We start from the raw sequence: 22452 nt of genomic DNA, 5'->3' as shown, positions 1-22452 counted from the left end.
GCCTTTGCATCATAAGGTATGAACTGAGATAAAACATCAAACAATTCACATTATACTTTCGTCTCCACTTCGCAAAGGCAGCCCAAACACCCATGAGATATTTAAATAGATGAGTATATAGGCAGGGTTTTCAAAGCAAAGCAAGAGATATGGAAGGTCTATGTCTTCCTATGGTACCACTCAACTTTAACCTTGCTACTTGCTCTTAACTCTAGATCCCCTTGCTCCACAATGTTAGGAATTTATTTTTATCCATTCCCAGCAAACAGTTGAGACAACTAGATTCTGACTGATCCTTTTGTAGCTAAGAAATGGTATATTAAAATACAGAGAGCTCAGATTCATTGATTTCCTAAATTTGTTTGATATTTGCAAAAAAAAAATTATTTGGTAATCTAGATTATTATATTTGAGGAGATTCATTAACTTAAAAACCATAAATAGGAAATTAGCCTCTATTTTTCTAGCATAAAAGATAAGGGATCTACAACCAAGATAAGAAACAGAAAATAAGATATAAACTGCTACTTGAAATTTTGTTTGAAAGGACTTTGAAAAGCATTTTTCTAAAGCTATGAATTTAAAAAGTTCAAACATGTCACTGAAATAAAATTTAGTTTTATTTTAATGACTGCTTTAATATAAATTTTTTCTGCAAAATATACCATATTTAATAAGAGGTTTAGGCTATCTTGAGATTTTCCTTTCATAGAAAAATAAACAACAAAAAGACCATGAAACAATGACTTAACTTGGAATGATAAAAGAATTTCAAATTAATGTGACAATGTACTACAATTATATTATCACCTATGATTTCTTGAACTTCATTCTGATTCATAGCTGGTTTTACAGCTTTGTCCCTCGAAGTAGAGGACTTTGCGCCCGTCAGGCTGTGTGTGGCCATGTATTCGTTCGTGTAAAGTACTTGCATTAAATCATTAATAAACTTCTGAGGCTTGCTCTTGTTACAACGGGCAATCTGCCATTTTTCAATCTTGAACTAAAAAATACAAAATAATAATTGAACCTGAACAAAGAAAAGGAAAGTATCTGCAGAAATATATTACTGATTGAGTTAAGACACACTAGAAAACACAATTAACTTTCTTTAAGGTGATGAATTTACTTAAAAAAAATTTTTTTTAAGGTTTATTCATTTTTCAGAGACAGAACGTGAGCAGGGGAGGGGCAGAGAGAGAGGGAGACACAGAATCTGAAGCAGGCTCCAGGCTCTGAGCTGTCAGCACAGTGCCCGACAAGGGGCTCGAACTCACGGACTGTGAGATCATGACCCTAGCGGAAGTCAGACACTCCACCGATTGAGCCACACAGGCACCCTGGTGATGAATTTACTTTTAATATGTATTTTACATTTCAGGGGTTCAAGTTCAATGTTATCTTTGATATAGCTCCCAATATTTATGTAGTGTTTGTCCCAGAGTACATACAAATTCTTGTATGTGATCTGGATTTGATGGTTTAAGAATGAGTCCCATCCCCAACACCTCCTACTAAATGTGGTAGGCAGAATAATGGCCCACTGAAGATATCCCCATCCCTGGAGTCTGTGAATATGTTATCTTATAAGAGAAAAACAAGTTTCTAGGCGTGATTAAAGTTAACTACCTTGAGATGAGAAAATTATCCTGGATTATACAGGTGGACCCAATTTTATCACAGAGCACTTAGATGCAGAAGAGGGAGGCAGAAGAGTAGATCAGAAAAAAGATGCAGGGGGCACCTGGGTGGCTCAGTCTGTTAAACGTCCAACTCTTGATTTCAGTTCAGGTCATGTGCTGACAGTGCAGACCCTGCTTGGGATTCTCTCTTTCTCTCTCTCTCTGATGCTCCCCCCACCTCTCAAATATAAATAAATAAATATTAAGAAAAAAATGCAGAAGAAGGAGGACAGAGTGGAAGAGTGAGAGAGGCTTTGCCTGTCATGGTGGAATGGACCACAAACCAAGGAATATGGTTGCCTATAGAAGTGGGAATGGACTCCAGTGTATAGTCAGCAAGAAAACGGGAACCCAGTTCAACAACCACAAGAAACTGAATTCTATGATAACCTAAATGGCAGGAAACAGATTCTTCCATAGAGCCTCCAGAAAGGAATGCACCTGCTGACTCCTTGATTTTACCACACTTCTGACCTATAGGACTCTGAGATAATGCATTTGTATTATTACAAATCACAAAGTTTGTGGTCTTCTGTTATACAGCAAAAAGAAACTGATATACCAAGATTCAAATATTCTCAATGTTAGATTGGTGGTATTTAATTATTGCTCTGGAAGGCACATTTTTAAAGCTGATACCTCATTCTAATGAAACTCTGTCTTTTCAGCTTCTGTTACTTGATGAAGAGAAATTAGGGAAGTAGGAAAAGAATTATGTTCATTCAGCATGTAGAGGCTGAAATTTACCTTCTCCCAATGATGTAATTTTGTAATCCTTAATGCAAAGTTACCTATCACTGGTTTAATAGTTTTCTGGTTGGCTCAGTCGGTTAAGCATCTGCCTTTGGCTCAAACCATGATCTCGTGGTTTGTGAGTTCAAGCTCTGGATCCAGCTCTGTGCTGACAGCATTGGAGCCTGCTTGGGATTCTCTCTCTCTGCTCCTCCCCCACTTGCATTTCTCTCTCTCTCTCTCTCAAAATAAATACATAAACTTAAAAAAAAGAGTTTTCCAGTTTAATAACCTCATCATTGACCACAATTTGACTTTAGTTTTCTAAATTGGATATTTGTGAAACAAATATTGTTTTGATTTATTGTAAAAAAATTGTTTTATGTGATTGCAGTGTTATGGTCATGACCTAAAGTTACCTAAAGTTATCTGATAAAACAATGATTATTTTGTAGTCTTTTTTTTTTTTATATTTAATTTTTGAGTAATCTCTATACCCAACATGGTACTCAAACTGAGTCCATGGACCACGGACCGAGCCAGCTAGGAGCTCCATCATTTTGTAGTCTTCTTTTAATTTTTGTATTTACTATATCCCAGAAAAAGAAGGGGCAAGTATTCCAACTCACCTGTTTCTCATCAGTATGATGCTCCTCTTCAGCCTTCAAGGAAATTGGTGAACTGGAATTAGAATTAGAATTACTGCATGTTGAGGCAAATGAATCTGGTGAGGAGTTGTTTGTTGCTCTCCAGAGGGTGGACGCAGATGTAGACATGGTTCCTCCACCCTTAAGTAGGGCCTCTGCCATACCAACCAATTCTTCAAACTGGGTGACTGCCTGTGGTAACACTAAAATGGCAAGAAAAATAACAGTTTACAAATACTTTTAATAACAGGGGCATGTATTCTTATTTTTTATTGTGGTATACGTATATTATACTGCATGTATAGAAATAGGTGGGACAAATTGTTAACATTTTCTACTTTTGGAAACTAAGCATGGCAAGAAAAGTGATTGGGACATACTTTTTATTATTTAATGTAACAATGGCTTAATAATAGTAAATCAATTTAAAAACATTTGGTTATTGGGGGTGCCTGGGTGAGTAAGTCAGTTAAGCGTCTGATTCTTGATTTTGGCCCAGGTCATGATCTCATGGTTTGTGGGTTCAAGCCCCGTGTTGGGCTCTGTGTTGACAGTGTGGAGCCAGCTTAGGATTCTCTGTCTCTCCCTTCTCTCTCTGCCTCTCTCTCTCAAAAATAAATAAATAAATAAATAAACTTAAAAAATATATATATATATGCATTACTTCATAACTAAAATAACTAAATGAATTATAAACTAATGAAAATGAATTAAAGAGTTGATTCTTTTTTTCTAATCATTAATAGTATTATCTGGAAGTTTTAAATCTCATTTGGAGACATTACTGATTCTATTATCAATCACCTTCCCAATATATCAGGCCAATTTAAGTGACCAGTAAAATAAACCATTTCTATTTAAATTTATTAAAATAACATTTCAATGATGCTTGCGTGTGGCTTTCCAAGGAGTCAAATTTCATCAAATTAATAAAACTCTATTGCCATAATTGAAAACTATGTTTTCACATATTAAAGATGAATTTTGGTAATCAGCTGAATGTTCTCTTTGTTCCTTTTTAAATGGAAACTTACACATTCAAAGGTGATCATGTCTCCATGTAAAATGGTCTTCTCTGTTGTTATATCTAGTTTGTTTCCTAAGGACAAATAACATTTTGTTGGAGTTGGAAGACACATTGAACCCTATCTAATTTAGCTCCCACTTTATGGTTGAGGGTACTGGATGTTGGAGAAATAAAAAGACTCTAAAGCATTTTTGGACTTTTCTTAAGCACATTATTAAGCCATAATCTTTAGACCAATATTTGATTTGAAAGCTGAAAACCAGCATATTGATAATATGTACAAATCAATACACCTGGTACCATATTAATAGAAAAATAGTAAAATCTACTAAAGAAAATCTTCTTTTATATTCTTTCAGTTGATATTTACTAAGCATCTCTCATGTGCCAGACACTAATTCAATAAGCATTATTTATTGAGCATTTAATAATAAACATTTATCTAGATTTTACTCTGTGCCAGGCACTATTCTGAGAACTTTACTGATGTTCATTCATTTAATCCTCATTGCTCTCTGAGATAGATATTATCATTACCCCTAGTTTACAGATGAGGACAATTAGGCAGTGAGACAGGTTAAAAAACCCATCCAGGGTCAACCCAGTTAGTGAAAAGAAGACCAAGATTCAAATTCAGACTTAGGCAATTCCATGCCATAAACAACTATGTTATGTAGATTGTCAACATTTGCTAAACACCATATTAAATGCTAAGACTGAGACTGGGAGGAAAACCAAATGTGATCCTGGCCTTTTGGAACTGAGGTGGAGGAAAGAGGGGGAGGAGCACTATTTATCCAACCATGGTGTGGAGTAAGAATTTGGCCTGCTTAAAGAGAGATCTGGCCTCCACCTAACCACCTAGTTCCTGAAAGGTAGCCTGTAAACCCTTGGAATTTCCTGAGTGACAGGAGGCATGTCTTTGTTTTTCAGGGTGAGCCTCTCAGCCCACACCTGATAGTTTATGCTAAGATATATCTCAGCATGTGGACAATCACACCCAATAGTCTTAGTGTAGAAGCAGACCACAGCCAGAAAGCTAGAATGACTTAGAGACTGAGTTCAACATACGCAACCAACCAATCAATCAATTAATCATGCCTACATAATGAACCTTCAATAAAAACTCTGAACATTGGAGTTCCAGTGAGCTTCCTAGATGGACAATACTCCATGCATATTGTAATATATAAATGCTAGAAGGGCAATGCATCCTGAAGACAACAGAAGCTCACATTTGGAAGCCACCCTGACTCTGCCCTATGTGTGTCTTCCAACTTTGGCTGGTTCTAATTTGTATTCTTTTCCTGTAATTTTCAGTGAGTTGTGAGTTTCTCTAGAAAATTAATGGACCTGAGGGTAGTTTTGGAAAAATGTCTGAGCTTATAGTTGGCATCCGAAGTGTTAGGCAAATGTAGCAGTCTAGAGGGCAGTGCCCTTAACTGTGAAGTTGGGTTAACTTGAAGTACATACAAAGAAATGAAAAATTACAATTGTTAAGTGTCACAAGAGAGGGGCATAATATGTTTAACTCAGCCTGGGGAGGGGAGGCATATGGAGGGCTTCTCTGGGGACATCAAGATTGACCTGAGAGCCAAAGGCTGAGCAGGGATTAAATAGCTGGAGGAAATGAGGAGGTCATCAGAGGCAAAGGAAATGCAAGTTCTATACTTGAGGAACTGTAAGAAGGCAGCTAGAATGTAAAGAGAAAAAGGGAATTTTCTATAAAGTGAGGTTTGAAGAATATTTACTGATTTTTTCCTAATAATGAAAGTTGGACATGTTCATTGGAATGTATCCTTCTTGTCATTTCTGTGTATCTTCACCCATATTCATGTATTTTTTTTACATAACTAGGACTGTACTATATACATAGCATTGTGTCATGGTTCTTTTTTCCAATTAAAACTGTAAGTTTAATATTTGCCTATTTCACTAAATCTTCTTGGAAAATATGATCTTTTGAGGTCTAATTTACATAGACTCAAAGGCAAGATCCTACACAAAGTGTGAGCTGAAATTAAGTAGGTAAAAGGGGATAAGTTTGACAAAGTGATATACCCAGTTAATGGACACCCAACAAGATATAGAACATCTCCATCCATCCAGAAAGTTGTCTCTTGTCCCTTCCGAGTCAGTCTCTAGACTCGCCTTAGAGGCAACCACTGATTTGACTTTTTGGTCAGAGATAAGTTTTACCTGTTCTAGAATTACACATAAATGGTTTCAAATGGTATATTCTCAGTTTTTTTGGTCTGGCTTTTTTTTTTTTTTTTTTGCTCTGCATAATGTTTTGAGATTCATTCATGTTGTTGTATGTATCAGTTATTCATTCCTTTTCATTGCTAATATTTTAATATGTGTATACTCCATAATTAAAGTTTTCATTCACCTGTTGATGGGTTATTTTCCACTTGAAAACATGATTTTAATGGTTCCCTAATATTCTGAGGTATTGCTGTTTTATAATGTATTTACATGCTCCCCCTTTTTTCAAATTTAGGTTGCTTTCAATTTTTCTTTATTTCAAACAAAACTTTTATGACTTGCCTAGCACATACATCTTCATATGTATCTCTGATCACAACAATGCTACAAATTCCTGAAAGCATAATAATAGGGTCAAAGGTATAAATGTTGTCCAACCTCAACTAATACTTGCTCTCGAGAAAGATTCTTCCAACTTACCCACTAACAATGTAAGAAGTTAGCATTTCACTCCAGCATCAACAACAGGTGTTAACCACTAACAATAATCTTCGCTATTTAGATAGGTTGAAATGTTAATAAAATTTAAATTGCAATTCTTTTATTATTGTGAAGTTAAATATATACTTATTTATTGATTATTTGACCTTCTATGAATTATCTGTTAGACCATGGAATATTAGTACTTGAAAAACTTTTTTCTAATGTTTATTTAATTTTTGAGAGAGAGACAGAGACAAAGCATAAGTGCAGGAGGGGCAGATAGAGAGGGAGACACAGAATCTGAAGTAGGCTCTAGGCTCTGAGCTGTCAGCACAGAGCCCACCTTGAGGATTGAACTCATGAACCACAAGACATGATCTGAGCCAAAGTCAGCTGCTTAACCGACTGAGCCACCCAGGTGCCCAGTACTTTTTTTTAATGTAATCTCTATGCCCAATGTGGGGCTCAAACTTATGACCCTGAGCTCAAATGTTTCATGTTCTACCACCTGAGCCAGACAGTACTTTTTCTATTTTTGATAATTCAGTTTTTGTGACGTGCTTATAAGTGTGCCTAATGTGTTATAAGCACAGTGTGTTAGCTATTGTTATTTACTCCCTTATATGTTAAGCATTTTAACCTTTTATTTGTCATAAGTTGCAAGCATTTTTCTTAGAGTGTTTATCTTCTAATTTCATAATATTTTGAAAGCATACACATATTTTTAGTTTTTATTGTAAAGTAGCAGTCTTCTTCAGTGTATTATTTATTTTATGCTTAGAAAGTCATTCACCTTTCAGATCAGTAAAATAGTCATATATTTTGTATGGTTTGAATATTTTTTTACAAATGAGATTTTTCCACCTGGATATAATTTTTAAACTTCTAATGGATAGTTCTGGACATAAACAAAAATTGTAAACTCCCATATATCCATCCCCCAGTTTCATCTCATAGCCAGTCTTGTTCTCTTTAAACCCCCATCCACTTTTCTCTCCATCCCCAAGGATACTTCCAACAAATCATAGGCAGCATCTCATTTATCTGTAAATATTTCCATATGTATCTCTAAAGGCAAGAAAACATATAAACATATATGTTTAAAATATAAAAATATTACATAAATATAAAATAGAAACACAACACCATTGTGACAATCAACAGTTCTTTAATAACGTTAAAAAAAACTAATGTGTCCAAATTTCTCTGATTTTCTCATCACTGTTGTTTTTTTCTTTATTTGAATCAGGATCTAAATAAAGTCCACATGTTATGATTAGTTACTGTCCTTTTATAAACTATAGATTTTTTTCCTCTCTGTCCTAGTTTTTTCTTTGGAATTTATTAATTGAAGAAATTGGGTTGTAAGTTTTACAGGGTTTCCTGCAGTGGGATTTTGCTGATTGTATCTACAAAGTCATGTTTAACTTATTATTCTGTTCCCTGTATTTGCTCTAAATTGGTAATTACATATAAAATCTTGATAAGATTTAGGTAGTGTTTTAAATTCTATCAGGTAGTGATAGAATGCATGGTTAATGTTTCTTGGGGTATTAGCTGTCACTGATGATCACCATTTATATTTCATTACATCATAAGGGGTTGAAAAATGGTGATATTCTAATTCTTCTTCAATTATTGGCTAGAATTCTTGTACAAAGAGAAACTTCCTCCCATCAACTGTTTGATTATGCTTAGGTTCATTTCATATAATAAATAATGACAGGGCAAATACTTGACTTTTTATCTATATTTGCCAGTTTCCAGATGATCATTAAATTTTTTCTTTTTTGAATACCATTATGAACTCATGCATTTAAATATACATGATAACCTGTTGCGGGTATCATTATTATTGAAACTCATATTGTCCCATCTTTGGCCAGTGGGAACCTCTTCTGGTTGGCATGTCTACATAGTCTTTGCTAACTGCCTTGCTTGCTGGTATGACAAGATTTTCATCTATATTTCCTGTTCTAGGCCCCAACAAGGCTCATTTTGTACATTTCCTGTGCAAGTTCTGGAATCAGCCATTTCTCCAAGGAACCCTAGCTCCTTTTAGAAGGAAATGTTATTATAAGACCATATCTCGGTGCTAGAAGGGCTCTTTGCTCTTGAGTTCATGTTTCTAGGCCTATTCAATGAACAAACAGTATTAGAAAATACGTATTATTAATTTTTAAAGATAAATTTCATCATGTGTTTAAACCAGTACTTCCCACTCAAAATTCAGAAGATGGCATTTTTATTTAAACTGTATAGCTATGATTTTAGTGTGCCATATGGTGTGAAATGACCACCTAATTTGAACCTGCCCAACCTTCCCCCCAACACGCACTGGAATATCAAGTTCCCCAGGGCCATCTGTTGAATAATTTATCCTTTTTCTGATTAACTTGCAGGACTTGCTACATAAATTGCCAAGCCCATTGCAAAAATGAAAATGCAGCACTCCTTGTTCAAACCTTTTTAAAAATTTTAATATGGTGACAGCAGAGCTTTTAACCAGTATTTGGGACCTTTCTAAGAGTAGGGTTGTCAAGGACTGTACAGGTCAGGCATCCATGAAGCTGGCCCTGATGATTTGTGATAGTGAACCCTGGAATAGCAAATACTTACACAGCCAGGTTCTGTTCTGAATGCTTCACATGTCACCCAGCTAAGTACTTTTATTATTTCCACTTTTGAGATGAGGAAACTGAGGCACAGAGCAGTTAAACAACTTGCATATGGTTACACAGCTAGTAGGTGGCAGAGCCGGGGTTTGGACCCAGGTGGTTTGGCCCCTCTAAATCTATACTCTTTACCTTTACGCCGTAAGGCCTCTAGGATAGTTTCTGTATCACATATAAGGTTCTGTTTGGGGGATATGCATTCTGTTCCACTGATCTGCTGATCTTGCACTAGCAAGTCATTTTTAATAATTGGAAATTTATATGATTTAATGTTGATAGGTTATACACTCATATTCTTTTTCAGAATGTTCTTTATTGATTTTGCCTATTTATTTTCTCAGGTTAACTTTATAATAATCATTGCCAAATTCCCAAAAACAAAACAAAGCAAAAAATCATTAGTATTTTTATTGGAATTCCACTCAAAGTATTAGTTATTTGGGGATGAATTGGTATCTTCTCCTCTCATCAATGAATGTGACAAACCTCTCCATTAATTTAGGTTTGTATATTTCTCCAGTGAGGTTTTGGGTTTTTTTGTTTTGTTTTGTTTTTGTTTTTGTTTTTATTTTAGAGAGAGAGAGAGAGAGCACAAGCTGGGGATAGGGGTAGAGGGAGAGAGAGAAAGTCTTTAGCAGGCTCCACATCCAATGCAGAGTCCTGACGCAGGGCCCAATCCCACGACCCTGGGACCATGACTTGAGCTGAAATCAAGAGTTGGACGTTCAACTGACTGATCCACCCAGGAGCCCCTCCAGTGATTTTTTAAATTTTTCTTCATTGATCACATACATTTCTTATTAGGGTTGTTAGTAGATATTTTATAGTTGTTTCTAATTAATGTGACTAGATTTTTTTTTCTTCTAGAAATATAACTGGCAATTTCTGACCTATAAGGAAGTTACTGATTAAAAAAAAATGATAGCTGCTAGATTTGAACACCTATCATGTACTCATTATTGATCAGTTTTTAAGTAAAATAAGGCTTATAATGAATAACAGTAGTCCTCTGCCCTATCACTCACCTCTCTTGACTAACACTCTTAGAGACCACCAATTCCAATCCATTTACATGCTTCTTCTGGTACTTACCTTCATAGTCTTAAATAATAATATGCATATACAACTATTTACTGTTTTTTTTCAGATACATATAATTCTTTCTTTCTTTCTTTCTTTCTTTCTTTCTTTCTTTCTTTCTTTCGTAAGCTGTACATGCAATGTGGGGCTTGAACTCATGACCCCAAGATCAAGAGTCACATGATCTATGACTGAGTCAGCCAGGCAACCCAACTTACTGATTTTCAGCTATGTAGTATGACAATATTGCTCTCTTTCAAATCCTCCCCCAGCCACACAGAAACACACACACCTGCTAATCACATGCAAACATGTACACACTCTTCTCATCACCCCAGAATAGTGATAACACAATTGTTAGTTCAATAAATATTGTGCTTACATTATTATAGTGATGCAAATGTTATTCACAATTCCTTTTCTTTAAAACATTTTTTCATAGAGTTAATAATTACATTATTATTATTATTACTATTATTATTTTACACTATTTCTCTCACTTAAACATCTCTAAACTTCCTGTCGGAGGTGTAAAGTCTCCTTTCATTATATTTGGATACATCATGTCATTTATCAATTTCATATTTTTCTTGGAGTTCTCTCCCCTGGAGCCCTCCATACCCCTCCATAATCTGGGCTAGCTGCTTCTAGGCCACTGTATACTTGTCATCCTGGAGCTTCCCTTCACTATCATTCTATGGCTCCTCTTTGTCTTTCTCCTGAATTGGACCACCAATTTTCTGGATATTATGTTTTTATTTTTCTAGATTTACTCTCTCATTTGGGAGGAGTGCATCCTCTGTTACCTTTGAAAAAGAAATCATAGGAAGCACATTAGTGAGATTTTATAAGTGTGAAAGTATTATTCTACCCTCAAACTTGGCTGATAAATCACTGGGTATAGAAGTCTAGATTTGGAAGGCATTGCATAATTATCTTGGAGCTTCCTTTGTTGTTGGTGAAAAGGCCAATGCTATTCTGATTTCCAGTCCTTAGCCTGGGACATGCTTATTCTCTCTGAAAGCTTTTGGGTCTTCCCTTTACTTCTGGTGTTCTAAAAGTTCACAATGTTGACTTAGCCAAGTCTTTTTCCTTTTGGTGGTATCTTTTAATTTAAAAGTTTGTGTTAGTTAGCTTCTCCTTCTTCTTTCATCTTTTAGAATTTTTTGTCTTTGGGGGCACCTGGGTGGCTCAGTCGGTTAAGCAACTGACTTTGGCTCAGGTCATGATCTTGCAGTTCATGAGTTAAAGCCTCGCATCTGGATCTGTGCTGACAGCACAGAGCCTAGAGCCTACTTCAGATTCTGTCTCCCTCTCTCTCTCTGCCCCTCCCCTGCTTGCACTCTGTCTCTCTCTCTCTCCCTCTCAAAAATAAATAAACATTAAAAAAATTAAGGGGTGCCTGGATGGCTCAGTCTGTTAAGCCTCCAACTTTGGCTCAGGTCATGATCTCACAGTTTGTGGGTTCAAGCCCTGGGTCAGGCTCTGTACTGACAGCGTGGAGCCTGGAGTCTGCTTTGGATTCTGTGTCTCCCTCACTCTCTACCACTTCCCCACTCTTGCTCTCTCTCTCAAAAAGAAATAAAATATTTTTTTAAAAATTAAAAAAAAAAAGAACTTCTTCTCTTTGAGCATTCGACTTCCAGGACTAATTCTTTATTTTTCCCAATCTTTTCTATTTTCCTTTTCTTGGTCTTCTTACTCTAATATCTATAAGATTTTCTTAACTTTAACTTCCAGACATTTTATTGAATTTCTAGGTTTCTCCCTGCTTGGTCTTTGGATATTAATTTCTTTTCTTTTTCTCTCTTTTTTTTTTAAATTATTTTTTAATTTTTAAAAAATGTTTACTTATTTTTGAGAGAGACAGAGACAGAATGCGAGTGGGTTAGGGGCAGAGAGAGAGGGAGACCCAGAATCCAAAGCAGGCTCCAAGCTCTGAGCTGTCAGCACAGAGCCCAATGAGGGGCTCAACCCATGAACCATAAGATCATAACCTGAGCCAAAGTCAGATGCTTAAGGGACTGAGGCACCCAGGCGCCCCTGGGTGGATATTCATTTCTTAAATTACCCTGTTCTTATATCATGTATATTTCTTCTGCTCCCTGAATTATCTGTTTCCTTTGACTTTATTTTTCTCTTAGTTTGTTTTGGTCTGTTTTCCATGATAGAAGATTTCCTCAAATAATCACCTTCCCTCAGGTGTGCCCAGTGTCCCTGAGTTCATAGCTCTGGTTCAACCCCTCCTGAGAGAAAACCTCCATCTTTTGCTGTGGTGAAGAGTGGTAGTTGCAGACAGCATGGGAAGAATATGTGACTTTGTGGTCCCAAAGTGTCTTTGTGTAGGTCTTTCAGTGACTCCTCCTTTCAGTGACCTCTTCATGTAGGTCTTTTCACACTACCAGCACTATCCTAATCCCTTTCACACGGACAATTCCTAACCCATTTATAGTTCTGTGGTGTGATATGACTTATTTCTTTTTAATTTCTCTACCTCTATCCCCTCCTCACCCCCATCACAGACACTGAGTTTTCAGATTTCTACAGAGTTAGTCACTACTCATCCATCTGTTTTTCAGGTTGTAAAATTTTATTGGTATCTTTTATCTCCTGTGGTCTTCTTTCAGGTTTTCTTGTCATTTCCTTTTATGCATTTTAAGTTTATTTTTAGCAGGATTTCAAGAAAGAAGGGAGAGTCACACATATTTCACTTAAGCTTTATATCATGCTTAAAGAAATCTGGGCAAAACTTAACTAATTTTTTATTCTTCACTGTAATCTCATTAGTTATGAGACTTGAGTTTTCAGTCAATGCTTTCCTTTTTATGGTACACATTCATTTTCTAAAAATAATGACAAAATAAATGGATACCTTCTATACAATAGATATGTCACCTTTTTCTCTTTTATATCTTATTTTTTTAGTGTTTATTTATTTATTTTGAGAAAGGGAGAGGCAGAGAAAGAGGTACAGAGAGGATCCCAAATAGTCTCAGTGGTATCAGTGCAGCACCCGATGTGGCACTCATTCCACAAACTGTGAGATCACTACCTGAGCCAAAATCAAGAGTCAGGTGCTTAACCAACTAAGCCACCTAGGTGCCCCTTCCTCTTATATCTTATGGTGTTAGTCAGTTGTGGTCCACAAGATAAGTTTCAAATGCTTAACACATACATATATAGCACAAATACATTTGCCATTCTGAATGTCTAAAGTGGCATATATATTCTGCTGTTTTTCTTAGTTAGTAGGCTTTATAAGTTGAAAAAGATCCCTGATTATTAGTTCAGAGAGTTTTAAAGAATTACTGAGCAAAAGATAACCACTTTGCAGTCTGCTCTTACAGGGTAGTTAGATGATCATTGAGAAATGGATTTCGAGGCTAGCAATATGTAATGTTATGGGTTGAATTGTGTCCCCTCAAAAAAGAAACTTTGGAGTCCTAAACCCCAGTACCTCAGAATGTGACCTTCTTGGGAAGTAGGGTTTTTACAGATGTAATCAAGTTAAATGAGATCATTAGGGTGGGCTCTGATCCAGTATGATTGGTGTCTTCATAAGAAGGGGGGCTTTTAAACATGATGAGAGAGAAGCATACAGAGAGAACACCATGTGAAGACTGGCATTATGTGGCCTCAACCCAAGGAACAACCAGAAACTGAGAGAGAACTTACCTGGCACCTTTAGTGGGAGTGTGGCCCTGTTGACACCTTGATTTTGGAATCCTAGCTTCTAGAAGTTGGAGACAACACATTTATGTTGTTTAAGCTACCTAATTTGTGGTACTTTGTTACTAGCAAGCTTATATATGGAGGTTATTGCTGATCAAGAGAAAAGAAGTTACAATAGAAGGAAAAGGAGCTAATTAAAGTGGAGCCAGAGAGAATAAAAGGGGAAAAACTGAACACAGTGTGTAGTGTCAAGTCATTTAGGGAGTTCTTCCTCTAAAGGGAAGGAGACAAATAGGGTGGAAGGTGGAAAAGCAAAATGCCTGAAAGGGGTTTTGTTTTGTTTTGTTTTTTAAATGGGAGAAATAATGGTATGTCTGATTTTAATGGGAATGATTCATTAGAGGAAGAAAATTTTATCTTGTAGCAGAGAGCAGGGAGAACCTCCAGAGCTCTGTTCTTAGGTAAAAGAGGATGGTATCTGATGCACAGATACTGCCTTTGGCCCTACAAGAGGATGGGTCATCATGAGCGACAGGAGAGAGTGAAGCATTAAGCATGGGTGCAAGGATAGGGCATCCAGCTGACTCAGTTGGAAGAGCATGGAACTCTTGATCTTGAGGTCATGGATTCAAGCTCCAAGTTGGGCAGAGATCCTTACTCAAAATATAAAAAAAATAAATAAATAAAGCATGTGTGCAGGGAGATGACAGTCTCTTTCATATCCTCCAATTTCACACTGAAGTTGGAAGTAAAGTCATCACCTGAAAGCAAGGATATGGGAGGAGGTGTGAGAAATTGGCAGAGAGAGAAGAAAATGAAATGGCATTTGGGAGTATGGGAGAGAGAAAAAACTGGTCATAGTGATTCCTTTCATATACTATTGAGACTCATTTGCTACTCTTTCATTTAGAATTTTCTCATCTAAATGTGTAACAAAGATTGGTCTAATAATTTTCTTTTTAGGCTTTATGTGTCAAGTTCCGGTGTTGATAAAAACAGAGACAATAATAATAATAAATGCCATTACTGACCACCTATCATGTGCTCTGGGGAAAGCATTTCTTCCAATGATCTCTTTTAATCGTCATAGCAGGAAGGACATGACAGATTACCCTCATCCCCATTTTGTAGATAAGAAGATTGAAGGTGGGGCCGAGGGCCCAGGAAAGTGACATGGCCAAAGTTGTATAGCTAATAAGCAGAGATGGGATTCAAACTAAAGTCTGTAACTCAAAAATCAATACTTTGAACCAGCAATTTATGCTATGTTTATAAGCTAGCTTTTAATCATACTCTAAGTTCTGGAACAGATTAAATAAAAATGAAAATTATCTATTCTTTGAAATTTGCAAAAACCTCACCAGAAAAAAACATTGGTTACAAAAATTCAATATTTAAAGTCGAAAAAATAAAGAGATAATGGCTTGGTGATGCAATAAACACATTTAAGATGTAGCTGTTTCTATATAAAATTATGAAGTCTTCAATTTAATAAATATACTTAGGAAAGCATGTGAGTCATTACTTTGTAAATCTAGCTCATCACCATGTTTTATCTGTCTCTGATCATTTCTGCCTCCAAAAATATGTGGAACTATCCTCTTTGCATCCATGCTATCACCCTGGGCTAGGCTGCCATCATGTTAGTCTGGATGACTGCAGTACTGTTAGAGAGTGGTCCTTCTTCACTTTCTTCCTTGTGTTATTTGCACTCATTTTGTGCAGAAGCCAGAGGGATTTATTTTCAAAATGTTCTGTGTATTTACTGTTTTACAACAAGATGCTGCCCACCATAGCATATGATTGCCAAATATTCAGCAGCACAAAATAGTGCCTGGTGCTGAACTGTAAATGGAAAACATAATTTTTGAAAAATAAATACTTAAATACAATATAAGACCATATGGAAGGCATTATACCAAGTGGTTTTTAATTTGCAAAGATAGATCTTTCTCATTTATCAGTCTTCAATGGAATGTGATTATTTTCTCAAACCACTTTTCCCAATTCCAAAACTACGATTTAATATATGGGATCTTTAATTCCAGTAATTCTGTAATGGATCATAACAGGCCTCATTTTCTAGTGCTTTCCCTGGCAGAGGGGAATGAGATCAATACATCATAAACACCTTAGTGTATTTGTTCTGTCTTAGTAATCTTTTCTTTCTGGGGCCTACCACAGTGAGTAGCCTCTATTAAATGCTCAGTAAGTATCCACTGAATGTTATTAAGTGAATACAACATTTGGTATTTTGTAGGAATAATCTAAAATTTTCTAAGCTATAAACTAAAGGCTTCAATAGAGTGCTTAGAAAATCATAGATTTTTTTTAAATGTGATGTTTGATTTTTTTCTCTAAGGTAGTGATTTTCTTTTTCATTCTTGACAGGTGATTTGCAATAATTTTCATTTATCATATATTTTCCCTTTCATCTAAAAATGTCAGTTTTCTCAAAGTTTACCTTGAAGCATGACCAAAGACTGTCGAAGTCGGCTGTTTTCTTTCCGGGTGTTTGTTAGTTTTTGTTTCAGGCTTTTTATTTTCGTGCACAATTCCTCCTTTGACAATTCTGCTAAAGGCTCTTCTTCCTCACTGGAGCTCTCACCAGGCAGAAAGGCATTTCCTGAATATGGGTCTCTCTAAAATACAAGGCAGGCACAACAAAAAAAGCTTCAAAGTGACTTTAATGGTTTATCCCATGTTCTGTGTGCTGAAGGGACCTACAAAACCCTCATCTCCTGGGCATTTCCTGCTACAGATGTCTTACCTAGTGAACTAGCCTCAGCTTTGTCTTCCTCTCTCCAGGAGAGCTCAGAAAAAGGTAAGACATCAAAGTTTCATGCACACATCTCTCACATAGCAAAAATCAGGATTCTGTCTAACTTCAGTGAAGAATATAAAGTAGGAAAATAGTATAACAGAGAAGGATCAACCAGACTGCCACTCAAATATTTGTAATTCATCTCCACCCTCCATTTTTCCCCTAACTCTTCACTCACAGTCTCTCTGTTGAGACTGTTAGAAATTTGGGAGTTTATTGCATCAGAGAAAAGAGAGAGAAGATTCACCTAGAACAAAACATTCATGCTTTCCTTTTAGTTTTAAAAATAATTTTTAAGATCAATAGCAAGACAATACTCTGAAACATACACATTTGAGTTGCAAAACACAGGCTGTGTTGAGACAGAAAAGGATTTCCTCAAATTACCAAATTTGCCTTGGTAATGAATTTGTAAAGATCCAAACCTAAAAGGCTGGAGTATAAAGTTTTTAAAAATAAACTTTAGAATATAAGAGATAAAGGTATGACATAAAGAAAGTTTCTGTTGTACAGGAAAGGAAGAGACATTCTGGTGCTAGGAGGAGCCTAGGGAATAAGTAGCTGGAATGGCAGGAAATCAGATTCAAGTGTCTTTGCTCTTCCTGACCCCACTATTTGAGGGGAAGGGAGAAAGATCACGGGGTAAGGGTATATGTTAGAAACATCCAGATAAATGAGGGGCAATCTTAGAGCAACAGGATTGGCTCCTTCCCTCTCAGTGCATTAAACACTCCCCAAAGAGGCATGATGTCCAGCATTAGCATCATGTCAACATGGTATTTCTCAGGGTCATAAATCTGAAATGGCCAATATTAGTATCTAGACAGTTGGACCAGAGAGAGCAGCCAGACTCTCCAGAGTTCTTACAAAGCAGCTGGAGAATCCAAATGGTCCCTTTGTCCTTGTCAGGAAACAGGTAAGTGCTGAGGAAACTGGTGAAACAGAAATAGTTCAGTGTGTAGACAGAGAGACCACACAATTCCAGAACCTTTTAGAAGGTGGCAGTGGGCCCCACTCCTGCTAGGGACCAAACAATGCCCACAGTAGGCAAAGAAAACTTTTGCAGACAACTGGACTGAAGGAAGAAAAGGCCAAGATTCAACAGCAGAGCACATGCAACACACATAGGAGACACTCCTTGAAGTGTTAGGCCCTGGGGAATAGGGAACACTGCACTACAGAGCAATAGAGGACCTCTTCTTTGTAACGTTATTATTGTAAATGGCAAGAGAAGTAGCTGAGTTTTCTAACACAGAGAAACAGACACAGAGAGTTAAACAAAATGAGGAGATGCAAGAATATGTCCCAAATGAAAGAAAAGGAACAAATACTAGCAAGGGACCTAAGCAAAATGCATATGAGTAGCATGTCTGATAGAGATTTTAAAGTAATGATAAGGGGTGCCTGGGTGGCTTAGTCAGTTGAACATCTGACTTTTGATTTCAGCTTAGGTTATGATTCCAGTATTGTAGGATCAAGCCCTGTGTCTGTGCTGAACATGGAGCCTGCTTGGGATTCTCTCTCTTACTCCTTCTGTCCCTCTCCCCTATGCATGCTCTCTCAATCTCTCTAAAAATAGATAGATAGATAGATAGATAGATAGATAGATAAAATAATAAAGTAATGATCATAAAGATACTCACTGGAGTTGAGAAAAGAGGGCAGGACATCAGTGAGACCTTTAACACAGAGATAAAAAAAAATCAGATCAAGACCAAAATAATTGAAATTTAAAATACATTTGATGGAATAAATAGCAGTCTAGATGAAGTGAGGAATGAATTAATGACCCGGAAGACAAAGTAATGGAGAGTAACCAAGCTGAGCAAAAACTAATTTTGCTAAGAAAAGCTCATTTTCTTTCCTTCCTTTTGTTCAAATTGAGAATAGTCTTAGGGAACTCAATGACCCCCTCAAGCATAATACCATTCACGTTATAGAGATCTCAGAGGAAGAAGAGAGAGAAAAGAAGGCAGAAAATTTACTTGAAGAAATAATAGCTGAAAACTTCCCTAATCTGGGGAAGGAAACTGATATCCAGATCCAGAAAGCACAGAGATTCCCCCTAAGAAGGTCCCAAATTCAACCCAAGAAGGTCCATACCAAGACACATAGTAATTAAAATGGCAAAAAGTAATGATAAAGAAAAACATTTTAAAGCAGCAGGAGAAAGGAAGACAGTTACATACAGGGGAAACTCCATAAGGCTATCAGTGGATTTTTCAGCAGAAACTTTGCAGGACAGCAGGAAGTGGAATGATACATTCAAACTCCTGAAAAGAAAAAGCTGTAGCTAAGAAAACTCTATCAGAGAGTATCATACAAAATCGAAGGAGAAATAAAAAGTTTCTCAGACAAAAAATAAAAGAGTTCATGACTACTAAACAAGCCTTCAAGAAATATTCCTTTGAATATAAAGGAAAGACCATAAAAGAGAGTATGAAAAGTAAAATATACAAGAGCAGTAAAAGTAAGTATTTCTGTAAAAACAAGTCAAAGGTATTCATAAAATTAAAGGATGTAGAATATGACACTATATACCTAAAACATTGGGGAGGAGTAAGAAATTGTTTCAAACTTAAGCAATCATCAACCTAATATAGACTACTCTATGCAGAAGATGTTATATAAAAACCTAGTGGTAACCACAAATAAAAAACCAGGAAATATGCAAGGAATAAAGAGAAAGGTATCCAAGTATATCACTAAAGAAACCCAACAAACCATGAAAGAGAGCAAGAGAAGAAAGGATCAGAGAAAATCTATAGGAACAACTACAAAGAAGTAGAAAAAAAAAGTGACAATAAATACATATCAATTAATCATTACTTTGAATGTAAAGGGACTAAACACTCCAATCAAAAGACATAGGGTGACAGAATGGATAAAAAACAAGACCCATCTATTTTCTGCCTATAAAAGACTCATTTCAGGGGTGCCTGGGTACCTCAGTTGGTTAAGCATCTGACTCTTGATATTGGCTGAGGTCATGATCTCGTGGTCATGGGACTGAGGCCCAGTGTTGGCTCCTCCATGCTAGGCTTGGAGCCCGTTTGGGATTCTCTCTTTCCTTCCCTCTCTGCCCCTACTTTGCTCATCTTCTCTCTCTCTCAAAATAAATAAATAAACATTTAAAAATACAAAAAATTAAAAAGTCTCTTCTTTAAAAAAAAAAGACACCTGCAGATTGAAAGTGAGGGGATGGAGGGCACCTGGGTGGCTCAGTCAGTTAAGCATCTGACTCTGGCTCAGGTCACGATCTTATGGTTCGTGAGTTTTATTCCCACATCAGGTAAGCTCAAGCTCCACTTCAGGTGAACATGAGCCCCACTTCAGGTGAGACCCACTTCTCTCTCCCTCTCTCCCTCTCTCTCTGCCCCTCTGCGCCTCTCTTATACAACAACAATAACAACAGCAAAGAAAGTGAGGGGATGGAGAAACATTTATCATGCAAATGGATGTCAAAAGAAAGCCAGGGTAGCAATACTTATATAGGACAAAATAGATTTTAAAACAAAAACTGGAACAAGAGACAAAGAGGACACTATACAATAATAATGGGGACAATTCAACAAAAGGATACAATTGTAAATAATTATGCATTCAAGATCAGAACACCCAAATACATAAAACATTTAATAGAAAACATAAAGTAAATAATCAATAGTAATAGAATAATAGTAGGGGACTACTATGGTAACTAATGTAACACCCCACTTATATTATGATGGACAGATCATCCAAACAAAAAATCAATAAGGAAACAGTGGCTTTGAATGACACCCTGGACTAGATGTGTTTAACAGACATATTCAGAACATTCTATTCTAAAATGGCAGTATTCACATTCTTTCCAAGTGCGCATAGAATATTCTCCAGAATAGAGCACATATTAGGCCACAAAACAAGTCTCAATAAAATAAAAAGAAAATCAAAGTCATACCATGCATCTTTTCTGACCACAATGCTATGAAACTAGAAATCAACCAAAAGAAAAAATCTGGAAAGAGCACACATACATAGAGGTTAAATAACATGCTACTAAAAAATGAATGGGTCAGCTAATAAATAAAAGAAAAAATAAAAAATTACATGAAAACCAGTGAAAATGAAAATGCAATGGTCCGGGGCGCCTGGGTGGCGCAGTCGGTTAAGCGTCCGACTTCAGCCAGGTCACGATCTCGCGGTCCGTGAGTTCGAGCCCCGCGTCAGGCTCTGGGCTGATGGCTCGGAGCCTGGAGCCTGTTTCCGATTCTGTGTCTCCCTCTCTCTCTCTGCCCCTCCCCCGTTCATGCTCTGTCTCTCTCTGTCCCAAAAATAAATAAAAAACGTTGAAAAAAAAAATTAAAAAAAAAAAAAAAAAAAAAGAAAATGCAATGGTCCAAAATCTTTGGGATGTAGCAAAAGTGGTGTTAAGAGGGAAGTTTATAGCAATACAGGCCTACCTCAAGAAGCAAGAAAAATCTCAAATAAACAACCTAACCTTACATCTAAAGGAGCTAGAAAAGAAGAACAGACAAAACCCCAAATCCAGGAAAAGGAGGGATGTAATAAAGATTAGAGCAGACAACGTCACTCCTCATCAGGGAAATACAAATCAAAACCACACTGAGATATGACCTCACTCCAGTCAGAGTGGCTAAAATGAACAAATCAGGGGATTATAGATGCTGGAGAGGATGTGGAGAAACGGGAACCCTCTTGCACTGTTGGTGGGAATGCAAACTGATGCAGCCACCCTGGCAAACAGTGTGGAGGTTCCTCAAAAAATTAAAAATAGATCTACCCTATGACCCAGCAATAGCACTGCTAGGAATTTACCCAAGGGATACAGGAATGCTGATGCATAGGGGGACTTGTACCCCAATGTTTATAGCAGCACTTTCAACAATAGCCAAATTATGGAAAAAGCCTAAATGTCCATCAGCTGATGAATGGATAAGGAAATTGTGGTTTATATACACAATGGAATACTACTTGGCAATAAGAAAGAATGAAATATGGCCTTTGTAGCAACATGGATGGAACTGGAGAGTGTTATGCTAAATGAAATAAGTCATACAGAGAAAGACAGATACCATATGTTTTCACTCTTATGTGGACCCTGAGAAACTTAACAGAAGACCATGGGGGAGGGGAAGAAAAAAAAAAGTTAGAGAGGCAGAGAGCCAAACCATAAAAGATTCTTAAAAACTGAGAATAAACTAAGGGTTGATGGGGGGTGGGAGGGAGGGAGGGGTGGGTGATGGGCATTGAGGAGGGCACCTGTTGGGATGAGCACTGAGTGTTGTATGGAAACCAATTTGACAATAAATTTCATATTAAAAAAATTTAAAAAAGAAAAAAGAAAGAAAAAAAGGACATCAATGAAAAAAAAAAAAGATTAGAGCAGAAATAAGTGGTATAGAAAGTAAAAAAACTC

The 22452-nt window shown here is 36.6% G+C and overlaps 1 protein-coding gene across 2 annotated transcripts in view; it reads right to left on the bottom strand.

The window, feature by feature from the left end:
- Positions 1–22452, bottom strand: part of BEND6 (BEN domain containing 6) — a 63528-nt gene that overhangs the window by 7506 nt on the left and 33570 nt on the right. Inside the window, exons 3-6 of one of the 2 annotated variants that reach the window (XM_042939091.1) lie at positions 18674–18709; positions 16671–16848; positions 3044–3264; positions 811–1003 (exon numbers count right to left, since the gene is read on the bottom strand). In XM_042939091.1, coding sequence (XP_042795025.1) covers positions 811–1003; positions 3044–3264; positions 16671–16848; positions 18674–18709 — 628 coding nt within the window. The remainder of the gene's footprint in view (positions 1–810; positions 1004–3043; positions 3265–16670; positions 16849–18673; positions 18710–22452) is intronic. The other variant, XM_042939092.1, reaches the window with a different exon arrangement.

Source organism: Panthera leo, chromosome B2 (assembly GCF_018350215.1).
Source record: "Panthera leo isolate Ple1 chromosome B2, P.leo_Ple1_pat1.1, whole genome shotgun sequence".
Taxonomy (NCBI): Eukaryota; Metazoa; Chordata; class Mammalia; order Carnivora; family Felidae; genus Panthera; species Panthera leo.
This window is presented reverse-complemented; position numbering and strand designations above follow the sequence as displayed.